At 42.1% G+C, this 20,168-nt stretch overlaps 1 protein-coding gene across 2 annotated transcripts in view; it reads left to right on the plus strand.

The window, feature by feature from the left end:
- Positions 1 to 667: 667 nt before the first annotated feature.
- The window catches only part of IGFBP3 (insulin like growth factor binding protein 3), a 38,121-nt gene continuing 18,620 nt past the window's right edge, over positions 668 to 20,168 (plus strand). Inside the window, exons 1-3 of one of the 2 annotated variants that reach the window (XM_044453696.1) lie at positions 668 to 1,936; positions 7,940 to 8,160; positions 15,355 to 17,787. In XM_044453696.1, coding sequence (XP_044309631.1) covers positions 1,501 to 1,936; positions 7,940 to 8,160; positions 15,355 to 15,606 — 909 coding nt within the window. In that variant the 5' untranslated portion in view covers positions 668 to 1,500 and the 3' untranslated portion in view covers positions 15,607 to 17,787. Of the gene's footprint in view, positions 1,937 to 7,939; positions 8,161 to 15,354; positions 17,788 to 20,168 lie in introns of those variants that run through there. The other variant, XM_044453704.1, reaches the window with a different exon arrangement.

Here is a 20,168-nt window from a genome sequence, read left to right on the forward strand (position 1 = left end):
TTGCAGAGCTCTTGAATAAGGTAGTTAAGAAAAAGAAAAGGCATCTTTTTGCACAGGACAAGCTTGGCATACCAGGGTACCTAGGATTAGGAGGGCTGAGAGGACTGATACGCACTTGCATCTGGACACATATTTCAGTTTCTCAGGGAGCTCCAAACTGTCATGTGAGAGAAAAGCTCGTTCCAAGATCTATGTCCTAGAAACTGACTATGTGCATAAAAAGCACGCCTTTCAGGTTTCTCTATTCTTCTAGCCAGTTCCAGCGCGGACAGGATTGCAGACAAGAATCCAAAAAAGGCATTCCCATTTGGTTTTCTTTCTGTCTTCTCTTCTTGAGCCAAGGAAGGGGAGGGGAATCACTTTTCCCTGAAAAGAAGGCACATGTTGGAAGTTTTCTTTCCTTTTCTCTGCCTCCCCTCCCTTCTCCAAAATATCTGCCCGAAGAAAATTTATAAGAAATGCAGTTAAATCACCATTATGAATCACTCGCCTTCCCTCCCTGCCTCCTTCCTTCCCCCCTAGCCTTTTCTGAACCGAAAACTGGATTTTAGTAGTCACTCCCCTTCTACTTCTTTGCCAGAGTTGTTCATTATTCATAGTCCGGGGCGTGTCCTAAGCAGGGGTTCTATATAGGCTAGACCTTTAGATGAATGAGAGACCAGATGGAGCAAAGTTAGAGAGTAGAAGCAAATTGCAGTCAACAAAGAGATTTAAAACGACCAAAAAGAAAGGAATTTCATCTTCTTTAAATTATTATTTTGCATCTTCCTTTCTTCTCTCTCCTGTCTTAGGAGTGGGTTTTTTTTCTTCCCACCGGGACCCATATCTTCTTAGCTTGTGTGTGTGCGGGGGGATTTTTTTTCTTTTTTAAAACTGCTGCAAAAGGGAAGGGAAAACCCAACAACCCCAAAGCGATTTAGCAGCTTTGAAAAGAAGGGCGGGGGAAGCAGAGAGAAGGTTTTTTAAAATTTATATAGATCGCTAATTTAATAGCTGCATTAGCACTAAAGGGGGAAACAGAATTGTTCTGCTGCAGGTCACTTCCAGCACCGAAGGGGCTGAGCGACTCCTGTTCTGGCTTGCTCTTGCACATGATGCTGAGTGTGAGAGAGAGAGAGGCTGTTCTCGAATCTCTTGAATAAGAGAAGGGTGTGTAAAGCTCCCTCCCACCGCAACATTTATTATTTTTTATTGTTTTAGACTGCTGGTGCACCCTCAGGGTGTACAAGTACCTGTGACTCTTGCCCCCCACCTCCTCGGGCAGGCACTCGGGATCCCCACACCCACCCGCGCCACTTCAGAAGCGTGTGTGCGCGCGTGTGAGTGACTGTCTGCCTTTCTGTGTCGGGGTGTCCTGCTCTCCTGTCCCTTGCCCTCGAGGTGTCCTTTACGGGAGGGTGCTCGCCCCGCAACGGCTGCTGCCCCTCGCTTCTCTGCTCTGCTCTCTGCCTGCCTGCCGTGCTTTTTCTCCCCTCTCTTCGCCCCCCTGTCGCCGTTGCTATGGTGTCGCGGCTCTACGTGCCGCTGTGGGCAGTGGCGGCGGCGGCGGCGGCGCTGCTGAGCCGGCTGGCGCTGGCGGTGGGGCCGGTGGTGCGGTGCGACCCGTGCGACTCCCGGGCGCTGGAGCAGTGCAAGCCGTTGGCGCCCGAGTGCCTGGAGCTGGTGCGGGAGCCGGGCTGCGGCTGCTGCCTGACATGCGCCTTGCAGGAAGGGAGCCCGTGCGGCGTGTACACCGAGCGCTGTGGCTCCGGCCTCAGCTGCCGGCCCCGAAGCGACGAGCAGAAGCCCCTGCAGGCGCTCCTCGACGGCAAGGGGCTCTGCACCAACGTCAGCGGCGACGCGGCCGTGGCCGGGGGAGGAGGCAGCTCCACCGGCAGCAGCAGCTCCGCCGGCAGCAGGCTCCGCGACTTCCTCCTACGAGGGACCCACGGGCCAGGTAAGGAGACCAGAAAGGGGCGGAAGGGAAGCGGATGAGGGCGGCTCGAACAGCAAAGCCTGAGCCGGCCACATGCCCACGTCTGCTACGTGTGTGCAAATGTATGTGAGAGAGGCCGCCGCTTTTTAGTGTGTGTGTGTCGCGTGCAGACCGGGCAACCCTAGGCCTCTTCCTTTCTGAGTGGAGAAGCAAGAGCTCGTTTTCCTTGTGCCGCACTATACAAAGCTGCAGTTTTAGGCGGTGTCTCTGTGTCGTCCTAGTAGCAGCAACTCATGTTGCGTGCGTGCGTGCGTGTGTGTATGAGGGAGGGAGGGGGGAGAGTGCGTGCGTGCGTGGAGGGAACATTTTGTGCGGACTCTTCTTAAGAAGTACCAGCGTGTGTAACGTTGGATCCTTGGGATGTGTGTTGTGCTGATAGTGGCTAGACTTCTCTGGTATGCATATGCGTGTGTGTGTGATTACGTGTAACCCCGCCATGTGATATATGTAAGTTCTTGGTTGAGTATGTTTGTGTCAAACCGCCTATGTTGTTTTTCAGGGCTTTATAGAAGATGCATGAGCATACGTGTGCGTACACATTTGTGCCTTGCCTCACGTGTGTTCAAACAGAACTTGCTGTCCTGTGCGAAAGCACAGTTTATCTTCTTCGGTGTGGGGTGACTTAGGCAAAGGCGGATCTTTTGTGTGTATGTGCCTGAAAGTGTATCTTGAATACGCTTAACAGTTTCAGTCAAATTGAGTAAATTATTAAGAAATTAGTCAGTTTCACAAGTGTGTATGTGTGTGATTTTCTATTTTCTGTTAAGTTTCCCATGTTCAAAAGTGATTCTTGGTGAAATGTGGTCCTAATGTAGAAAGTTAGTATCTGATTGCCAGGACTCGTGTGACCTGTATGCATATAAAATAAGGCTTTACAGAGTTCGTTGTCTGTGTGGACAGCACTATTTTTTTGGCTGCATCTTCAGGCAATGATGGCTTTGTGTATACATGTAAATTGTAGTATGCTGAGTTAGCTCTTGATGGAGCAATTTTGTTCATGTAATTTCCTATGCAATTTCAGCTCCTGCTGTTCAGAGAACATGCAAGGTTTCCTTTCTGTTCTTGTCTAAAATGGTTGGTTTGTGTCCATGACTAAAGCAGCCTAGGCAACTGGGTTTCTGATTTGTACGTGTGTTCCCAAAAGTGTTTGATTTCAATGCAACATAGAAGGCACCCTGATATATAATGTCACTAGTTTCTAAAAACAAAAAGTTAAAAGGGCAAATAGTTTTCAGTAACTCTTTAAAAGAACTTCCATATTACAATACCTTGAAGAGCTTGAATTTCTCCATTTTCTGCTAAAGTTTGTGAACTTGTGTATCTACATGTAAACTATGGCTCATTTTAATAGTTGAAGAAAGGTCTTTTTAAAAAGAGCCATCCATGCTTCCAAATCCTCTGCAAAAGTAGCAAGTACTAATTAAATACCCAGGAGCCTTCCTAAATGAATTAATGATTTGGCAAAACCGTGTGAGTCTGCTCATACTCAGCAGCTTACAGAAAGCATATCCAAATGATTTTTTTTTGCAAAGTTCCTGGAAAGTAGGAGGGGAGGAAGAAGCAAGTGTGGCACTGAGTTCTGCAAGCAGTAGACTGAGGTGAAAATAGTATGCTATGCAGTCTAATCCTATGGATGTTTACTAGAAAATAAGCCCCATTGAGCTCATTAGGGCTTGCAGCATTGTAAATATACCTAAAATCACAGCTTTAATTTGTTTAGAAGATACTAATATATAATTAAAATGCACAAAAGATGGTGTAATTGATCACTGTCAAATGAAGAGTGCAGCCCATACTGGCTGCGGAATGCTGGGAATAGTAACAGAGTTTTTCCTGTTAAAACATGAACAGGATTGCACCCTAAATTGGCTCATCAATGACATTAAAAGGGGAAGTAAAAAGGAACCCTAATTGCATGATTCCATTTGTTTTAAAGCCAGACTTTCCTATTTCCATTTGCAAGCCAATTTGCAAGAGAAATTTAGTGGCTCCACTTTTAGTGCAGCTTTAATTGATCACAGGTGGTGGAAATAACTTCCTTGTACATGTACAGTTTTGCAAAAAACAGACAAAGCTGGGATTCGAGATTAGAAAAAATAACTTTATGCAGGAAAACATTTGTTTATTATAGTGATTATGATTATTACTAATAATATCATAACCACTTGGACATTTTGTGGGCTTAATTCAGCCCATTTTTGGCTGGCCTTTTCTCACCTGAGAGGTTGGCTACTCAAGTCTACTTTTGAATGTAATCCCCAGAGTGACTCAGTATATTTCCTGAATTATTATAAATTTGTGATTCCCACTTCACAACAGCTTGAACGAGGAAAAGCTTTAAACATGTCAAGATTTAAACTGCATTGAAACATGTCAGTGTCCTTTAGCAAGATTGTAATGTTAACACTTCCTTAAAACACATTCAGAGTAAAGAATTATTCCTTACAGATCAGTGATACCTACTGAGCATAATTATCAGTTAAAATGAGAAGGAGGATTTTGGTACTATATATATCAGCATAGGATATCAGGCAGATGTCTGCTGTACTAGCTCCTTTTCAAGCTTTTAGATATCCTGCATAACTGAACTTTTTTTCTCTCATCTTTGATCAGAGATTTTCCTAGCATGAGTAGAAGTAGGGTGTGTAACTATAGCAGGTGATAAAGGATTTTTAGGGCCAGGGGGCGGTGGGGGGGGCAGAGAAGAAGATTCAATTCAGTAAGTGTTGCTGATGTGTTGCTGAGATCTTGCTTCCTGTTGGAACTTAGTGGGCAAGTTAGTATGGCAATAGCTACTTAAATGGGTGGAGGATGCATCCTCCTGAAATCTGTTAAAGAAATGTATTTCAATTAGAAGTCAAGTGGAGATTTGCCTAGAATGAATGGCAAGACCCCTGCTATTTCCCTGCTAATGAATGGCAAGACCTTCAAATTATGCTTTGGAAAGCAGGAATGGTGTTTGATGTAACGATAAGTAATGGAAGATAAGTAATGGAGACAGTAACTTACTTTCCACTGTCAGTCTTCCCCTGCAATGTTCATTTTCAAGGAAGTGTTCCATATCTTGCAAGGCTCATTGACTGTTAGCATGGGACAGTGGTGAAGTCCAAAAGGCCAGGGCAGTGAGCTGTTTAAACTATGAATATACCTTAGAAGACCCCCTGCAACATGCTGGAATTTCTTGACAGACATTTCCCTGGGAGCAGAAAGATTTTTAACCTCCTGCAGTAGGACAAGAAAGTTGTATTCTCAGTGTCAAGAGCCAAGAGAGTAAGTTCAGAGTAATTTTTACAATTCCCATAATTTCCCAGCCAGCCAAGGTGGCTGGGGAATGCTGGAAACAGCAGAACTTTTATTGGTCTAAACATGCATAGGATTTTGCCCTAAGTCACCATTTTGCAGTGCTTGGCTTGGAGATGGGGAGGACCTGGCTAGCACAGCTCCCTAATTAGCCTTAGGGAAATTGCTAGTTTAGCTTAATTCATAAGGTTGTTGTTAGGCTAAAATTCAGATCTAAAGTTCTGGGAGGGAGGATGTGACACAAATATTACAAGCAAGAAAAACAAAAACCCGTCAGTAATATTATCTGTCTAAGGACTAAACAGCATTGATCACCCATAAATTGGAGTTTTGTGGGTAGATATTTAGCAAAGCAGTGTGGTTTTTTTCATGAAAATATGTGCTGTGTCATGCACCAGTTTTGTCATTAAGATGCAGTACTAATAGAGCAAAATGACACTCCTTCATTACATTGGCCAGAGGCTTTGGCCTTCAGATTCGTGAGACATCTTCAAGCCAAATAAAACAAAGAAATCTAACAGGGCTGATTTGCTTAGGCAATATCATTTTGCTTTCCAGAATGTAACTAAAGTGATTTAACTAACTTGGCACCACTTGTATAACCTAATTGGATGCCACTGAGTTGTCACTGCCTAGTCAGTGAGATATATATCTACGTATTGGTTAGAGCTGAATTTTAAGGACAAGGGTGTCAGATTTCACAATGAGTACTGTTTTAAGGAATCTACATGCCAAACCATACAAATTATCTATCATGATCTAATAATCTCGATGAATAATATCTGAATCTTTACGTGCAGTTATAAAAGAACATAATAGTATGACATACTTGAAAGAAACCTACAAAGGAAATAGCCAGGTTTAAAAAATTCATTTAAAAATGGATATAAAGTCTATCATGTCTAAAAACAGCAACCCTGATGAGTGACATTAAGAGGGTTAAACACTGCTGCACCTTTCAATTAAAACTATAGAAAGCAGGCTATCTGCTTACTCAAAACATTTGCTGAAAATTTAAATTGTTCTTATGCATTATACCCATTGTCAACAAGCTGTGCCAAAACCACCGATGGCAAGATCTTATGCTTAATCCCACCCATTCCTCGTCTTGGCAACATATTGCATGGTTCTTCCAGCTGAATGGCAATGTTTATCTTCTGTTCTGAATTTCTTGCCGTGTGTGGTTTTGAATAAAATTTTAGTATCAATTTCTGTGGTCAGTTTTAAAGCCAGTCTCTTCCTTGCCCAGCACTAAATAGTTGTACATTCCCTGTTCTTCGATTAATAGTTGTATGTTCTTAATGTTATTTCCACATGTGGCCTTTAGCTCAATGTAAGCATCCAGTAAACCTGGAAGATGCTAATCTTAAATATATTACAGAGGAAGCTACAGTTATAATGTGTGCGTGTGCATGTGCGTGTGTGCTGAGGGGAGATATAGTGTAGATGCTTGCTTCTTAACTATATGGCAAGAAACATCATGTTTGTCCCATACTGAGAAGCGGTTTCTTTACAGAGATTTTTTTTTTAAACAATGATTTCTGGACCTCAGTATAGCAATGTTTATAGCTCTGAAATGGATTCAAGATTGTTAAAAATAGGATGAAGTATGAAATAATTCAGGGCATGTCACACAGCCTAATGATTACTGTTGCACCATTGAGTGGTAATAGTACACACTTGAATTACATATGCACCCATTTGTCATAGGTGGGAAAATCTTAATTGTGAATTCTGTCCCCATGTAGAATAAAAAGAAACTCAGAACTCTTCATGGCGATCACAATATAGTCATACATTTTATATAATAGGTAGTCATTAAGTCAGTAACAAATTACCTGTGTTCATTTATTTATTTGGCAAGGTTGCTATCAGATTTCTGATTTGGATCCAGACATCAGGAATGGTGCAAAGCTGCCCCCTGCTGGTTGGATATAGAAATGTTTCTTCAAATACAGGCAAGGCAATTTGCTAGATTTTAGCGGTTTTAAAATTACGACTGGGAAAACAAATCAATTTAGAACTTATAGGACAGTTTTTAAATGTCTAAATATAAGCGAAAGATACACAAGCCTAACAACCCAATAATAACGCTGGAATGATAGGTTGAAAAGTCACTAGGTCCCTTCAGTCACAAGAACACTGAACTCTTTCTGTTGAGGAAATAGATCCTGCAGTCTATGTGATGCTGAAGGCTGTCTTCAGACCACTTATTCCAAAATAGTGTCATTGACTTCAGTGGGCTACTCCAGGATAAGTGGTTGGTTTTTAACCATTGTGGCTGGAGTAGTTGTGTGTAATACAATCTCTGAAAGCCTTGGTATGTAACTACATAAGTTCACAATTTGTTCCTTGTTACATTTGCCTCAGCCTTCCCTTTTTTGTGACCTCCATTGTCAAACTGAAGATCAGCCTTCTCCAACCTGCCCCCCGCCCCATGTATTGCACTATAGTTTTCTTCCAGCTAATGTGAGATTGATGTAAATAACAAGGACCTGTTGCTTTTGATTGCTACTCTGGAATGCTTCATGTAGAAATATGTTGCAATGTTTATAAAGCAATTTAATACTACTAATAATAATAGTAACATATTTTATGCAAGTTTTTAAACTATCCATAATAAATGCTTGACTAACTTTTTAAAAAACCTTCTTTATGAAACAGGGAATTCCAGTGATTCAGAAGAAGACCAGAACATCAGTAGCACAGAAAACCAGTCTTTTCCCCCAACACACAGGCTGTTGGATTCCAAGTCACATCCTCACCACACCAAAATAGATATCATCAGGAAAGAGCATACCAAAAATACCCAGCGCTACAAGTACGACTCACAAAGCACAGACACACTGAATTTCTCTTCTGAGTCCAAACAGGAGACTGAATATGTAAGTATTTTTCTTTCTTTAACAGATAAAACAACATGTGTATACTCATGAACGTTCACCTTAAATGGATAAATGCTCTTGATATTCTTGGTTGCTGGATCTTGTGAAGTCACCAGAATGATCAGAATAGGAGATTCTGGGCAATCTACAAGATAATGAATTACAGAGAACATGTAATTCTCTGAACATGTTTATTCTGTGAATCAGTCGTTACTTCACAGACAAGTATTTGCTCTTTTGGATATCATACATATAACCTGAAGTACCACCATAAATCTCCTAAACTTTGGGGCAAAAATAGAGGTTCCTGTTTGAGGGGAACAACATGAGTTTTGATGACTAGCTTTGCAGGAAGGTGCCACACAACCCAAGTTGGGATGGCACAACAAACATTCATGCAAGCTGTTAGTCAAGCCATGTTGCTGATATTTATTTGTCTCATCAGTGCTGAGTGTCCTGTTGGGAGCCCAGAGCTGCAGGACAATTTATTTATTTATTTAGGGAACTTCTATGCCGCCCCATTCGCCGAAGCCTCGGGGTGGCTCACAAACATAAATAAATAACATCATATAAAACAATATAATTTAACAGTATAAATTAAGTCGCTCTGGCCAAAGAATAAAATAAATAATATTAACAATTAAAATAACGTTTGAATACAAAGGTCTTCGCCTGGCGCCAAAAAACAAATAACGACGGCACCAGGCGGACCTCTCTGGGGAGCACATTCCATAGATTGGGTGCCACCACAGAGAAAGCCCTCCTCCGAGTACTTACCCTCCTAATTTCCTTCACGAAGAGTTCCCAGAGAAGGGCCTCTCCCGCTGATCTCAAGGGGCAGGCGGGTGGGCGGGCATATATGGACGTAAGCGCTCCTTCAGGTAACCAGTACCCAAGCCGTTAATGGCTTTATAGGTCATCACCAACACCTTGAATTGGGCCCGGACTTCAATGGGGAGCCAGTGAAGCTGACGGAGAACTGGAGTCATGTGAACATAACACCCAGTCCCCATCAGCAGCCTGGCAGCTCTATTTTGAACCAATTGAAGTATCCGGACCGTCTTCAAGGGCAGCCCCACGTAGAGCGCGTTAAAGAAGTCAAGTCAGGAAGACACCAACGCGTGTGTCACTGTTGCCAGGCAGTTGTTCTCCAGGTAGGGGCGCAGCTGATGGATCAGCTGAAGCTGAAAGAAAGCATTCCTCGCCACCGCTGTCACCTGAGCTTCCAGTGAAAGCTCTGGGTGGAGGAGCACTCCCAAGCTGCGGACGTTGTCCCTAAGAGGGAGTGCAACCCCATTCAGGACTAGGTTCGATTCACCTTCCCCGAAGCCTGATCCGCCAACCAACAGGACCTCCGTCTTGTCTGGATTGAGCTTCAGTTTATTGGCCCTCATCCAGCCAAAGTCTCTATACAGTCAGCAAAGCTAATAAGTTTTGGGTTTTGGATTATGCGTTAAGCAAAATGTTGAAGTGAATAAGGAAGCATCTACTCAGGAAAAACATCTGAGTGATTTTAAAGGAAGCAAACATTTTAAGAAGGCTAGTAAAAGTTTGGAGAAGATTTTTATAATCCCCCCAGACTAACTGCCTGATTGGACCAGTTACTTTATTAATAATGCATTAGTTCCATTTTATTTTTCTTACAGAGAAGACAGAGGCACTAATAAGTAAAATTGCCTTGCTTTCACTCTATCTCTGTGAACCTATATTCCAAGCAGCAAATTATAGCATGTACTATGAATGCAGGACTCAGTATCAACTTTTGGCTGCCTATTGAAAGTTTTCTACTGCACATAAAGCAGTGTCCAGCTTCGTTAGTGATTGGTCTGTCATGCTGAAAATGCCTCTGGGCAAAATAACACATGGAAATGAAGTGGCCACTGTTTCTTGTTCCTTATGTGCAGTGCATGGACAAAGTCTGCAGCCCAGCTGGGTTGTAGGAAATGTGAGCAGAGAATACTCTGGTTCATGTACTGTTCTTGGCAGGCAGGCTGCATATCCCCCATGCCCATGCCAACAGGCACACAAAATGTTGCTGGGTATTTTTTGGCTTTGCATCAAAACACTCCTGGCTGATCCAGACACAGTTTTATGTTGTTGAAAAGGAAGAGTTACAGGAACCACTCAAAAATCCTTCAGAAATGGAAAATGTGGAAGTTTGAGAAATATGAAAAGTATCCCTGCCTGCTTAGTCTGTCAAAGAAGAAGTCCAGGGGTGCCTGGCTTTTCAGAGTCTGCTGCCTCCTTTACCAGGAGAAGACTAAAGGTCTGTTGTAAAGGGGAAGTAGGCAGGATTATTTCTTTTCCATGCTTTCATCTTCTCACCAAATCCAAAACCCAAGGAACTTCAGTTTCTGAAATTGGAATAATTCATATGCTTACATGGTGATGTAATTTAATAATGTATTCTGACTACAGATTGCAAGAGGGTGGAGCCATAAGCATATTCTTTTAAAAATTGGGACTACAGTGGTGAAAGCAGTTGAAGGGGAGGAAGAGTAAGTGCGCCAATGAGTTCATTTGGTATCATTAGAAGTAGAACACCAAGGATGTTGCAACTTGAAAGTCCATCCAGGCAGTGGTGAGTGGTGGTGGTGGGGAGCTGGTTAAGTACCAGAATCAATTTTTAAAAGTTATCATGAAATTGCTATGCACCAACAATTCACAGGATTGTGTGGGCAATCCTATACATACTTGCTTGTGACTCAGTGGGCCCTGCATCTTATTATACATGGGCAAAATCCAATTGCACTATAAACGTTTTGCATTCCTAGGCATCAGAATCAAATTCCTGAGTACCTCAAACCCTGTCCCAGATCCATGCTTTTTGAGCCATGTGGCTTCAGGCTTCCCTTCTGCAAGAGCTAGAGCATGGGTTTTCAAACTATAGCCTGTGGGCCGAATCTGGCCCACCATGCTCATTTATCTGGCCCACCTCAGAAGTTTTGGACTTGCTCGGAGAAAATGATCTCTGAGCAAGTCCAAAAGCTCTGAGCCGGCACAGGTATTCTTTGAAACTGAGCAGAGAACCGGTGTGTGCATCTAATGGTAAAAGCTCAACTGCGCGTGCACTGGCTCTTCCCCCTCCCCCCCAATTGCACGCATATACAGAGCAGGAAATACGGAGCGTCTCTCTCTCTCTCTTCCAAGGAGGGCAGAAGAGAGAGTGAGATGAAAACGCTAAAAAAGGATTGAAGGTAAGAAAAATAAAACTTTTTAAATCCATTTTTAAGTCCCTCTAAGCATTCCCCTGTTTGCATTGTTAGCTTGTTCATTTAAACGGGTCTGCTTTTTTCCCCTCTGTCTGCTGGCCAGCCTGAGGCTCTTGTGAAATTTTCCTCTCCACACTTGTTGAGAAATGAGGCTGGGGTGGGGAGGGTGTCACTTTTGCTGTTTCTTTGGGGGTTTCTTTAACAAATTCAAATCCCTTGGCGAGGCTAGATGATTTTTCCACTGTCCACCCCACAGAATTGTCTATTTGGGGCTGTCTGTTTCCTTGTTTTTAAGGAGTAAAACTCACTCTGGTTGCTCTTTAAATTCCTTGCCACACTTCCTTGTTGAGAAACAAGGTTGGAGGGGGGTCGCTTTTGCTGTTTCTTTGGGGGTTTCTTTTTCAAACTTTAGTCCAGCCCCCCAGCAGTCTGAGGGACAGTGAACTGGCCCCCTGTTTAAAAAGTTTGAGGACCCCTGAGCTCTAGAGGTTTATTTTTAGGAATAAACCCTCATATCTTTGGATGATCCCTAATTGTCAGTACAATTATTAACACAACTGAATTTGTTTCAACATCATTTCAAAACATCTGTGAAGGAAGGTGGTCATGATTTTTAAAGAGTTCTCACTGATGGCTAGTAATCCAAGTAATGGTTGCTGCTGTCAAGTGTAGGGTTTTTGTTTGTTTAGAACATCTATACTAGAAGAAGAAGAAAAAAATCCAGATTCAGAAATTCCTCTGACTTATTCTGAGAGTATAACCCTAAATCCTTTAAATACTATATAAGGAAATGTGGTAAATTCAAGGCTCTTTAAAATTGGTACAGAAGTTGTTCTGGATTTTTGAAATCTTTTTTTGTACATTTAAGCTCAGAAACAAGTATCTTTAAAAAGCGTGTAACCTGCAGTCAGCATGTCTCAACTGCTTTGTTTGTTTAAGGAACTGCCAATAAGTGCAGCAATTTAAAGGACATATTCAAAGCTGGGAGCAATTGCCTCTTGGAAGCAAATGTATGAGACTTGTTAGAACATTTGTTGACCAAAATCTCAAGCTATAAACATGTAAAAATATTGGGTCTATATGCCTTGGCAGTACTTGAATGAACAGTGCTTTATGTGCAATTTATTAGTATAGTTATTTATATGATTACATGTCTAATTAAAAAGACACCAATGATTCTTCATGTTTCAGTAGTGATATGTATACATCTGAGACCATAAAATCTGCAGACAATATTTTGTTTGTTTGGAAGCCTGAGAATCAGTGGGATTCAGTAGTCAGTACTCCAAGAATTGGTTCTAGGAGATCTTAGATTGAGGTTTGGGCCTTCAGGGGCAAATTATTCTCTTTCTGTCCCCTGCCATGAGGTGCTCCCCTGCTAGAATCCATCAGCATGTCACATAGCTTGCTACTGTCCTTTCAGCATTTCCTGGAAGGACTATGCAAGAAGTCTGTGACATCAGAAAAAGTTTGATTAACTAACCCACAAAGTAAGATTTACAGGCAGTAGTCACTTACCCATCCAATGGCATTGACTTCTCAAAAGAACCTCCTGCTTAGAGTTGCTGTGTGTGAACTTCTGTTATGATATATGGCTGTTTTGCCATTTTCCCTACCACCTCTTCTGACACTGAATCAGGAATTGAGGCTTTCACTGAAAACTTGTTAAGTAGCTTCCTTCTACAGAGTTTGTCCCAATTTTAAAACAATCTTACTGTCCCAGTTTCTACACATTGGGGAAACAGACCTTCAGAATATAGGGCCCCCTTCTGATGTTACCTCAGCAATGTAGAGACTGGAATGATACTGTAGAAATAAATCCTTTCTGCATGACTTCAGGCTTCCAATGCTGCACTAGCAACATGGGAAGCCATGATGCTGCAGCTCTTACACTACCGAGGTAACGTCAGAAGAGTCCTAAATATATTGCTAAGTAGCTCCATGCAGATATACCAGTTCTCTAAGGGTCAAAGTAAATGTTTTCTGTAGCCCTGTAGATTTATCCATGCTAGATATTTTTATCTCTGTGTAGTGTGTGGAGCCCCAATTTAGATTAGAATTATGGTGTTTGTGAGGTGGATCATTAAACTTTTCTAGTCCATCTTGGTTTTGGAGGGGGTTGGGGGAGTGAAATTGTGCTCATACACATGGGGTGGTAAGGAAAGGGAAGATAAGGTCCCACTGGAATTTTGCATACCTTTAAGTGCAAAATTTGTGCAAAAGTGGGGTGCAAAGTGTCATGATGCCTGTTCGCAAAGGTGCTATACATGTTTATATAGGTGTGAAGTGATCTAGCATTCACAGCTGCACAATGTGTACCAGGTAGAATGTTTAATTTGGCCCTGCATTTCCAGGGTATAAAGATATTTCTTATATATTGTTAACTCTGCCAGGAGAAAGGAAAGCTGAAGGAGCTTTCCTACTGGCTAGTGAGTGCAGGGAGGGGGATGAAGTAGGGTTAAGGTCAGGGTAGAAGTTATACAGGCAGTCCCCAAGTCAGAGTTATGAACAACTGCCATAAAGCCTATGAATTTAAAAATTTAAGTTAAAGGCCTATTGCAGGAAATCTCATCACCATAGAGAGATGAAGCAGAAGGGGAGAGAAGAAAGGCCTCCAAAGCATCACCATAGAAAGAAAGTGAAAGTGTAGAGAAAGAGGCCTCCAGAGCAGTCCTTCCTGCCCCACCCGTCTGGAGAGGGAAATCTCTCTAGAATTTCTATAATGCAAAGAGGAGGTATTGGTGTTTGGGCTGAGGCAGGGAGACATAGAGATATTCACTGTTTTTCCACTTGCGTGGGGGTCCTGTGCCCTAACCCCTCGAAATGTGGAGGGCCGACTGTATGCAATCCACCTTATATGCAAATTCAATTAAAGATGAATTTCCATTTTCTCAGGAACAGAACTCATTTGTAACCTGGGAACTACTTGTATAAAAGGAGGAATGCTGTTGGGTGGGGAGATGGCTTCAAAACCTAAGATAAACTCGCTTAAAGAATTAATGGAAGGAATTTTCATGTCTTATTTTCCCAGCAGCCCCCTGCTATGCATACCATATTGTTCAAGAGCCCCCCACCCTGCATGTTTCTCATAGGCTAACACATGGGTGCCTAGGGAGGAGGAATGCAAGTGGCACAGCGGGTTAAACCATTGAGCCACTGGGCTGTTGATCGAAAGGCCAGCAGTTCGAATCCATGTGGCGGGCTGAGCACCCACTGCTTCGTCCCAGCTCTTGCCTACCTAGCAATTTGAAAGCATGCAGATGTGAGTAGATAAATAGGTACCACTTCGGTGAGAAAGATAACAGTGTTCTGTGTGCTTCAGCATTTAGTCATGCTGGCTACATGGCCATGGAAGCATCTTCGATAATGCTGATTATTTGACTTACAAACAGAGATGGGCACCAGCCCCAGAATTGGACATGACTAGCATGCATGTGTGGGGGAACCTTTACTTTTGCCTGGGGATGAAGTTGTACTAAACTTCCCTTCCATTAAAATCCTTAATTTATTTTAGGATCCAAGCTATTAACTTGATTTGAAGATTTTTATGTCATTCATGATCTTTCTGTGGGGCTATATGTATGCAGAAACAAGATGTGACATGGGGATCTCTGGCTGAATGGAGACTTGTACATACAAATTAGTGCTGCTGTTTTAATTCCAATCCTGTTCCAGAAGCTGGGCTGTGCATGCATAGTTCACTCATAGCTGTGAAGTCCACCCAGCATTTAACCCTACAAATTTAGGGTTAAACATTTAACCCCCCCTCCCAGCCCCTACCTTAAAAAATTATAATAAACAGCCAAATTCTGTACGTAAGTGAGTTCAGTTGCTTTAGTATAATGTTTAAGAAATGTTCACCTTTCAAAATTCTTGAGTGTTTTTTGCTCCTTTACTGCAGATGTTTGTCATGGTGTAAAATAAATTGCTGAAAATATTGGTATGCATGGATGTTCTGATTTGTAAAATAATTAATTGACAGGGTCCTTGTCGAAGAGAAATGGAAGACACACTAAACAACCTAAAGATTCTGAACGTTTTAAGTCCAAGAGGACTGCATATTCCAAATTGTGACAAGAAGGGATTCTACAAGAAAAAACAAGTGAGTTACATTTCTTGCCCATTTCCATTTTCCCCTCCTCTTTGTACTATAAGCAGATCAATTGCAGTCTCATTATTAACCAAGATGATGATGATAACGATAACAGTGCTCAGTGCATATCATTTTAATTGAATGCTAATTTAACACCAATGTAGGGCACCTGTTGGTTTGGCTCCAAAGTACAATGTAAGGTGCGGTTGCTGTTTTATTTGCTGCTGTTCACGACAACAGATTAAGTTGGAGAAACCTCATACATTTGAGCTGACCCCTGGATACCCGTGCCCTTCAGTTTAAAAAAAGAAGTGACTCTCCAAAAAAACAAAACAAAAAAGACTGAGCAAAATGTTGCCATCACCATATGACTGTAATAGATCAATGCTTTGGATTGTAAATAGCTCCCTGAGAGTTGCTAGAAGAATTGAGTTGGGTTGTATTTCAGGCAGTAACTTGAGCAACCCCATATGTCTGTCCTTTATGTGCTTCAGAGGATTGCTTCCAAAATCTAGTCCTGTGATCCGAAAGTGATATGTACTCAGCTTTTACTTCACAGTAATGCTGGCCTCTCAAGTGCTCTGGGTTTTCCATCTGCATCAGCCTATGAGGTTATGACCTTTCTTGCCAAATGTAGATCACCACACAGCTACCCATACCTTAGTTCCAGACTGAACTGCCAGTGGGTTTAATTAATGGCTACAAAATAGCACAAATGTACGTTTGGTGATTTTTATTTGGAGGGGCACAGTGCTCTTTGTATTCTATGTGTCTGTACCTTCAACCATACTTGGCTAGACTTTCCTGAATTTCCATAAATCAGATCTGTGTACCTGTTCCAATTCCAAACTGAATGCCATGTTGGGTGCCTCAACCAGGTCACTCAACTTGCATATAAAATAAGTTGGATCAACCAATGAAAAATTAGGATGCTACATTCTGCTGCTAGACATAATATCCCTGGGAGCAAATGTGGTATTGTGCAATTTGAAACATGAATGATAAGTAAATGAAACATGTTGAACATTTCAGGAGTACTGAAAGAGAGCTATAAATGGAAGGCAAATGAAGTAAATTAAATTCTCCCTGGTAATTTAGGCTTAGTTCTAATCTGGGACAGTAGTAATGATTTTTTTTTTTTTTTTTTTTTTGCATTTCCACTGTGCATTATTGTGTTTTTCCTTTCTGAATAACCTAATCTCCAGGATGGATTTTCTGCTCTCTTAGCCTAGTTCTCACTGAAGTGGCAAACCTGTGACTGGCTGTGCCACTTAATGAGGGGAGGACTCATATGTATTCCTTTAATTCCTTTAATTTGTTTAATTTCCATTTGCCTCTTTGAAGGCAGTAATACCTTTATTTTGCATCACACATATGGGGCTCCATGCCTGCATGGACTATTGTTGGAAAATTTCTACAGGTAAGCATTAGTTTGTGTGGAAGCCCCTCCCCTTCCTGTTCCCGGCATCTGTGGGAAGGGCTTCCATCCATTCCCTCAGTTGCTTTGTGACTTTCCCTGGAATGCAGCCTTTGAATTTGATCCTCAAGTTGAAAGAGGTTCCCCACCCTTGTGCAGGAGAAAGACAGTTTATGTCAGTGAGTCAAAAATGTCCTATCCTCATTAAAAAACAAACTTTGCCTACATCCACCTAGGCATGGCTTCCCGGTTGGAAGGCCTGGTTTCCTGCCAGGCATGAGCCCCAATTAACCAATCTCTGAGTTTTCAGAAATTGAGAAATTGGATGTGAGTTACTTGTTTTTTAATAAGCAGAGCACTGTATCAGGTATTCTGCCCCCTTTCCACAGAGTAGGCTGCAGAAAGAAAGTTTTGCCTGGTGGACCACCCACCTTCCCATGAATGTTTCCTCAAGCCACACCTCCTGCTTCCAGTTGCCATTTTGCAACAGCTCTGCAGCAATGACTGCAGTGCTTTCATTAGAAATATTATTAGCAAAGCATTCTGTGTGTGTTTTAGCTGCCCTTTTATGTGGTTTGGGAGTTGGAAATGAGGAAAGTCAACATCAAGTGACCAGCCAACCTGCTGTGGATTCCAAGGAGTCCACAGACTTCCCTGTTTAAAGTTTGTTGCTCTATATATTGCTTATATTGCTCTATATTGGTTTCTCTCTGTGTGACATCTTTAAAGCGGGTTGCCATCTGTGGAAGCTGCATTAAATGCATTTTAATATTTTGCCTTTTCTCTTTGTGCACAAAGGATTGGTGCACAACTTAATTGACATTTCTTTTTACAGCTTTTTCTCGAATTATATTTGAGACGGGAGTTCTAATTTAAGTTCCTAATAAAAATAATATTAATTTACAGTCAATGTGCACAACCACATTTTTCCTTAAATTTGCTCACTTACAAGGGACCACCATACATTCCACTTAGCCTTAAAGACACAGTCTAACAACGGATGGCTTTTGTATTTTCAAAAGAAATAGAAACATAGAAACAGAGCAAGTCAGAAGGGGTCTCCCAGACCATCTAGTCTGACCCCCGGCTCCAGCCGTCTCCGCTCACGACATACCCACCATGTGCATGTCCAGCCTATCTTTGAACACCCACACCAATGGGGCCTCAACCACCTCCTGTGGGAGCCCATTCCATACCCTCGGGGTCCTAACTGTCAAGAAGTGCTTCCTGGCATCTAAATTAACCTCGGTTCCCTGAGCTTTGCTCCGTTGGTGTGCGTCCTGCCTTCCTCTGCAGGGGAGAACAGGTCTCTACCCATCTCTGTGTGACATCCCCTCACATGCCTGTATGTCGCCAACATATCCCCTCTGAGTCTCCTCCAGATTGAAGAAGCCCAGTTCCCTCAGTCTTGCCTCATACAGCATCCCCTGCAAACTGGCCACCAACCTTGTGGCCCTGCGCTGCACTGACTCTAACCTGGCTATATCCTTTCTGTAATGAGGGGCCAAAAACTGAGCACAGTACTCCAGTTGCAGGCACACCAGAGTCGTATAGAGTGGTAGTAATACCTCTCTTGATCTAGAAGCCACCCTTCTGATTATGTAACCAAGGGTGGCATTTGCCCTCTTGACCACCGCATCACACTGCTGACTCAGATTTCTGATTTTTTGTCCCAGAAAGCAACCTTGCACAATCTTGTGATAAAAAGACTAGAAAAAAAGACTGGAGTTCCACAAGTAACGTTAATGTGTTCTTGGGCTCTCTTGCTCTCTCGCTCTCTTTTAGGTAATTTCATATCCATCCTGAGTTTCATTGAACTCAAAAACTCCCTCACTTTTGAATTTTGTGTGGTCCTTGTTAGTAATGATTTGAACAAGTTTGCTTTAGTGGTGTGCAGCCCCAGTGGGTTCCACAATTGGGGTAGGAAAGGGAGTCAATTGCCATTGAATTCTTGATGCATTTGTCCTTATGAAATACAAGCACGCTATGAACCGAGTATACTGATGCAGCTTTATTACATTAGGTATCAAAACTGAATAGTACTTGCAGGTTCTCTCAGTGCTGTGAAAGTGGGAACACCCCAACTTCCATGGTCATGAACCGGTTAAATAAATAGGTCAAAGTGTCATGTATACCATCAGGTAATTGATTCTGCAGGGTATCCTACCCTGCTCCCCAACTGCCTTTTACAGAATTTGGTATTTTGCAATTATTACATTTTTATTAAGGATATGGGGGACAGGGATGAGAATTAAGAAAAGGAGTAGAGGACTAGCTCTTTGGGGCAGAGAAGAGCTTCCTTTTGATCCTAGGCAACTATAATGTGACTACTCCCTGTTCTCTATCTTTTCAACAAAAAAATAAACCCAGTATCTTCTTCATAATGATATTTAAACACTTGCATTTATTAAAACCAGAGGGCTGAGATAGTTCAAAACTTGTGCAGACTGCCAAATTTCTCATTGGAGACCATATTCTGTTATCTCTGTTGTGATTATAGCTCTGCAGATTCATTGACTCTGTGGTTTGTTTTGTTACATTTATATCCTGCCTTACCTCAGTCATAGAACTTAAAGAGGTGCACAGAGTGTTCTTAGGCAGTCACCCAAAGAGGCACTGACCAGATTCAGACCCGCTTAGCTTCAGCAAGGTTGCTGAGTCATGTGCCTGCTAGACCATGCTGGAGAACAATCATCTGTGGGAAATCATGACATATATTAATCTGGAGTAAGTGGTTTTCTTAAAAAGGCATGGAGAGTGAAGCAATGTGAAGCTATTTCTCAGCTTCATTACATAAGAAAGATACCGTTATGTATCGGTATACACACAGTATTTATGAAAATGTGCATAGTGGTAGCACTTTGGGTGATGCACCTCCATCTCTTCCCCTGCCACTAGTCCTTGAGAAAAATTACACTTCATTTTCCTTTCTTTAACAAAAAAGCAGTTACCAAATTTTTAAATAAGAGTTTATGCTGCACATAGGATCGAGACGGATAACTAAGGGCAAAACCACACAGCACTTGTATTGCACAGTTAGCAACCACATCTGGTAGTGTATTGTTTTTTAAATAATAATTGATGCAAAGGGCTTCCTTATTTAAACTGGGATCATGGCATGCATTGGAGAGAGGCTCAACCTTTTCCTTTCCACCTTGACGCTGATGAAAATGGCTGTATTCATGGCAATTAGTGTTGTGGGGTGGCAGGGAGCTCCCACTGGTACCAAGTAGTATACTGTTACAGGTGTGATTGCTAGCCAAATAATAAAAATAGCATTTGGTTT

The sequence above is a fragment of the Varanus komodoensis genome, unplaced genomic scaffold (genome assembly GCF_004798865.1).
Source record: "Varanus komodoensis strain SLA01 unplaced genomic scaffold, ASM479886v1 scaffold10, whole genome shotgun sequence".
NCBI classification, from domain to species: Eukaryota; Metazoa; Chordata; class Lepidosauria; order Squamata; family Varanidae; genus Varanus; species Varanus komodoensis.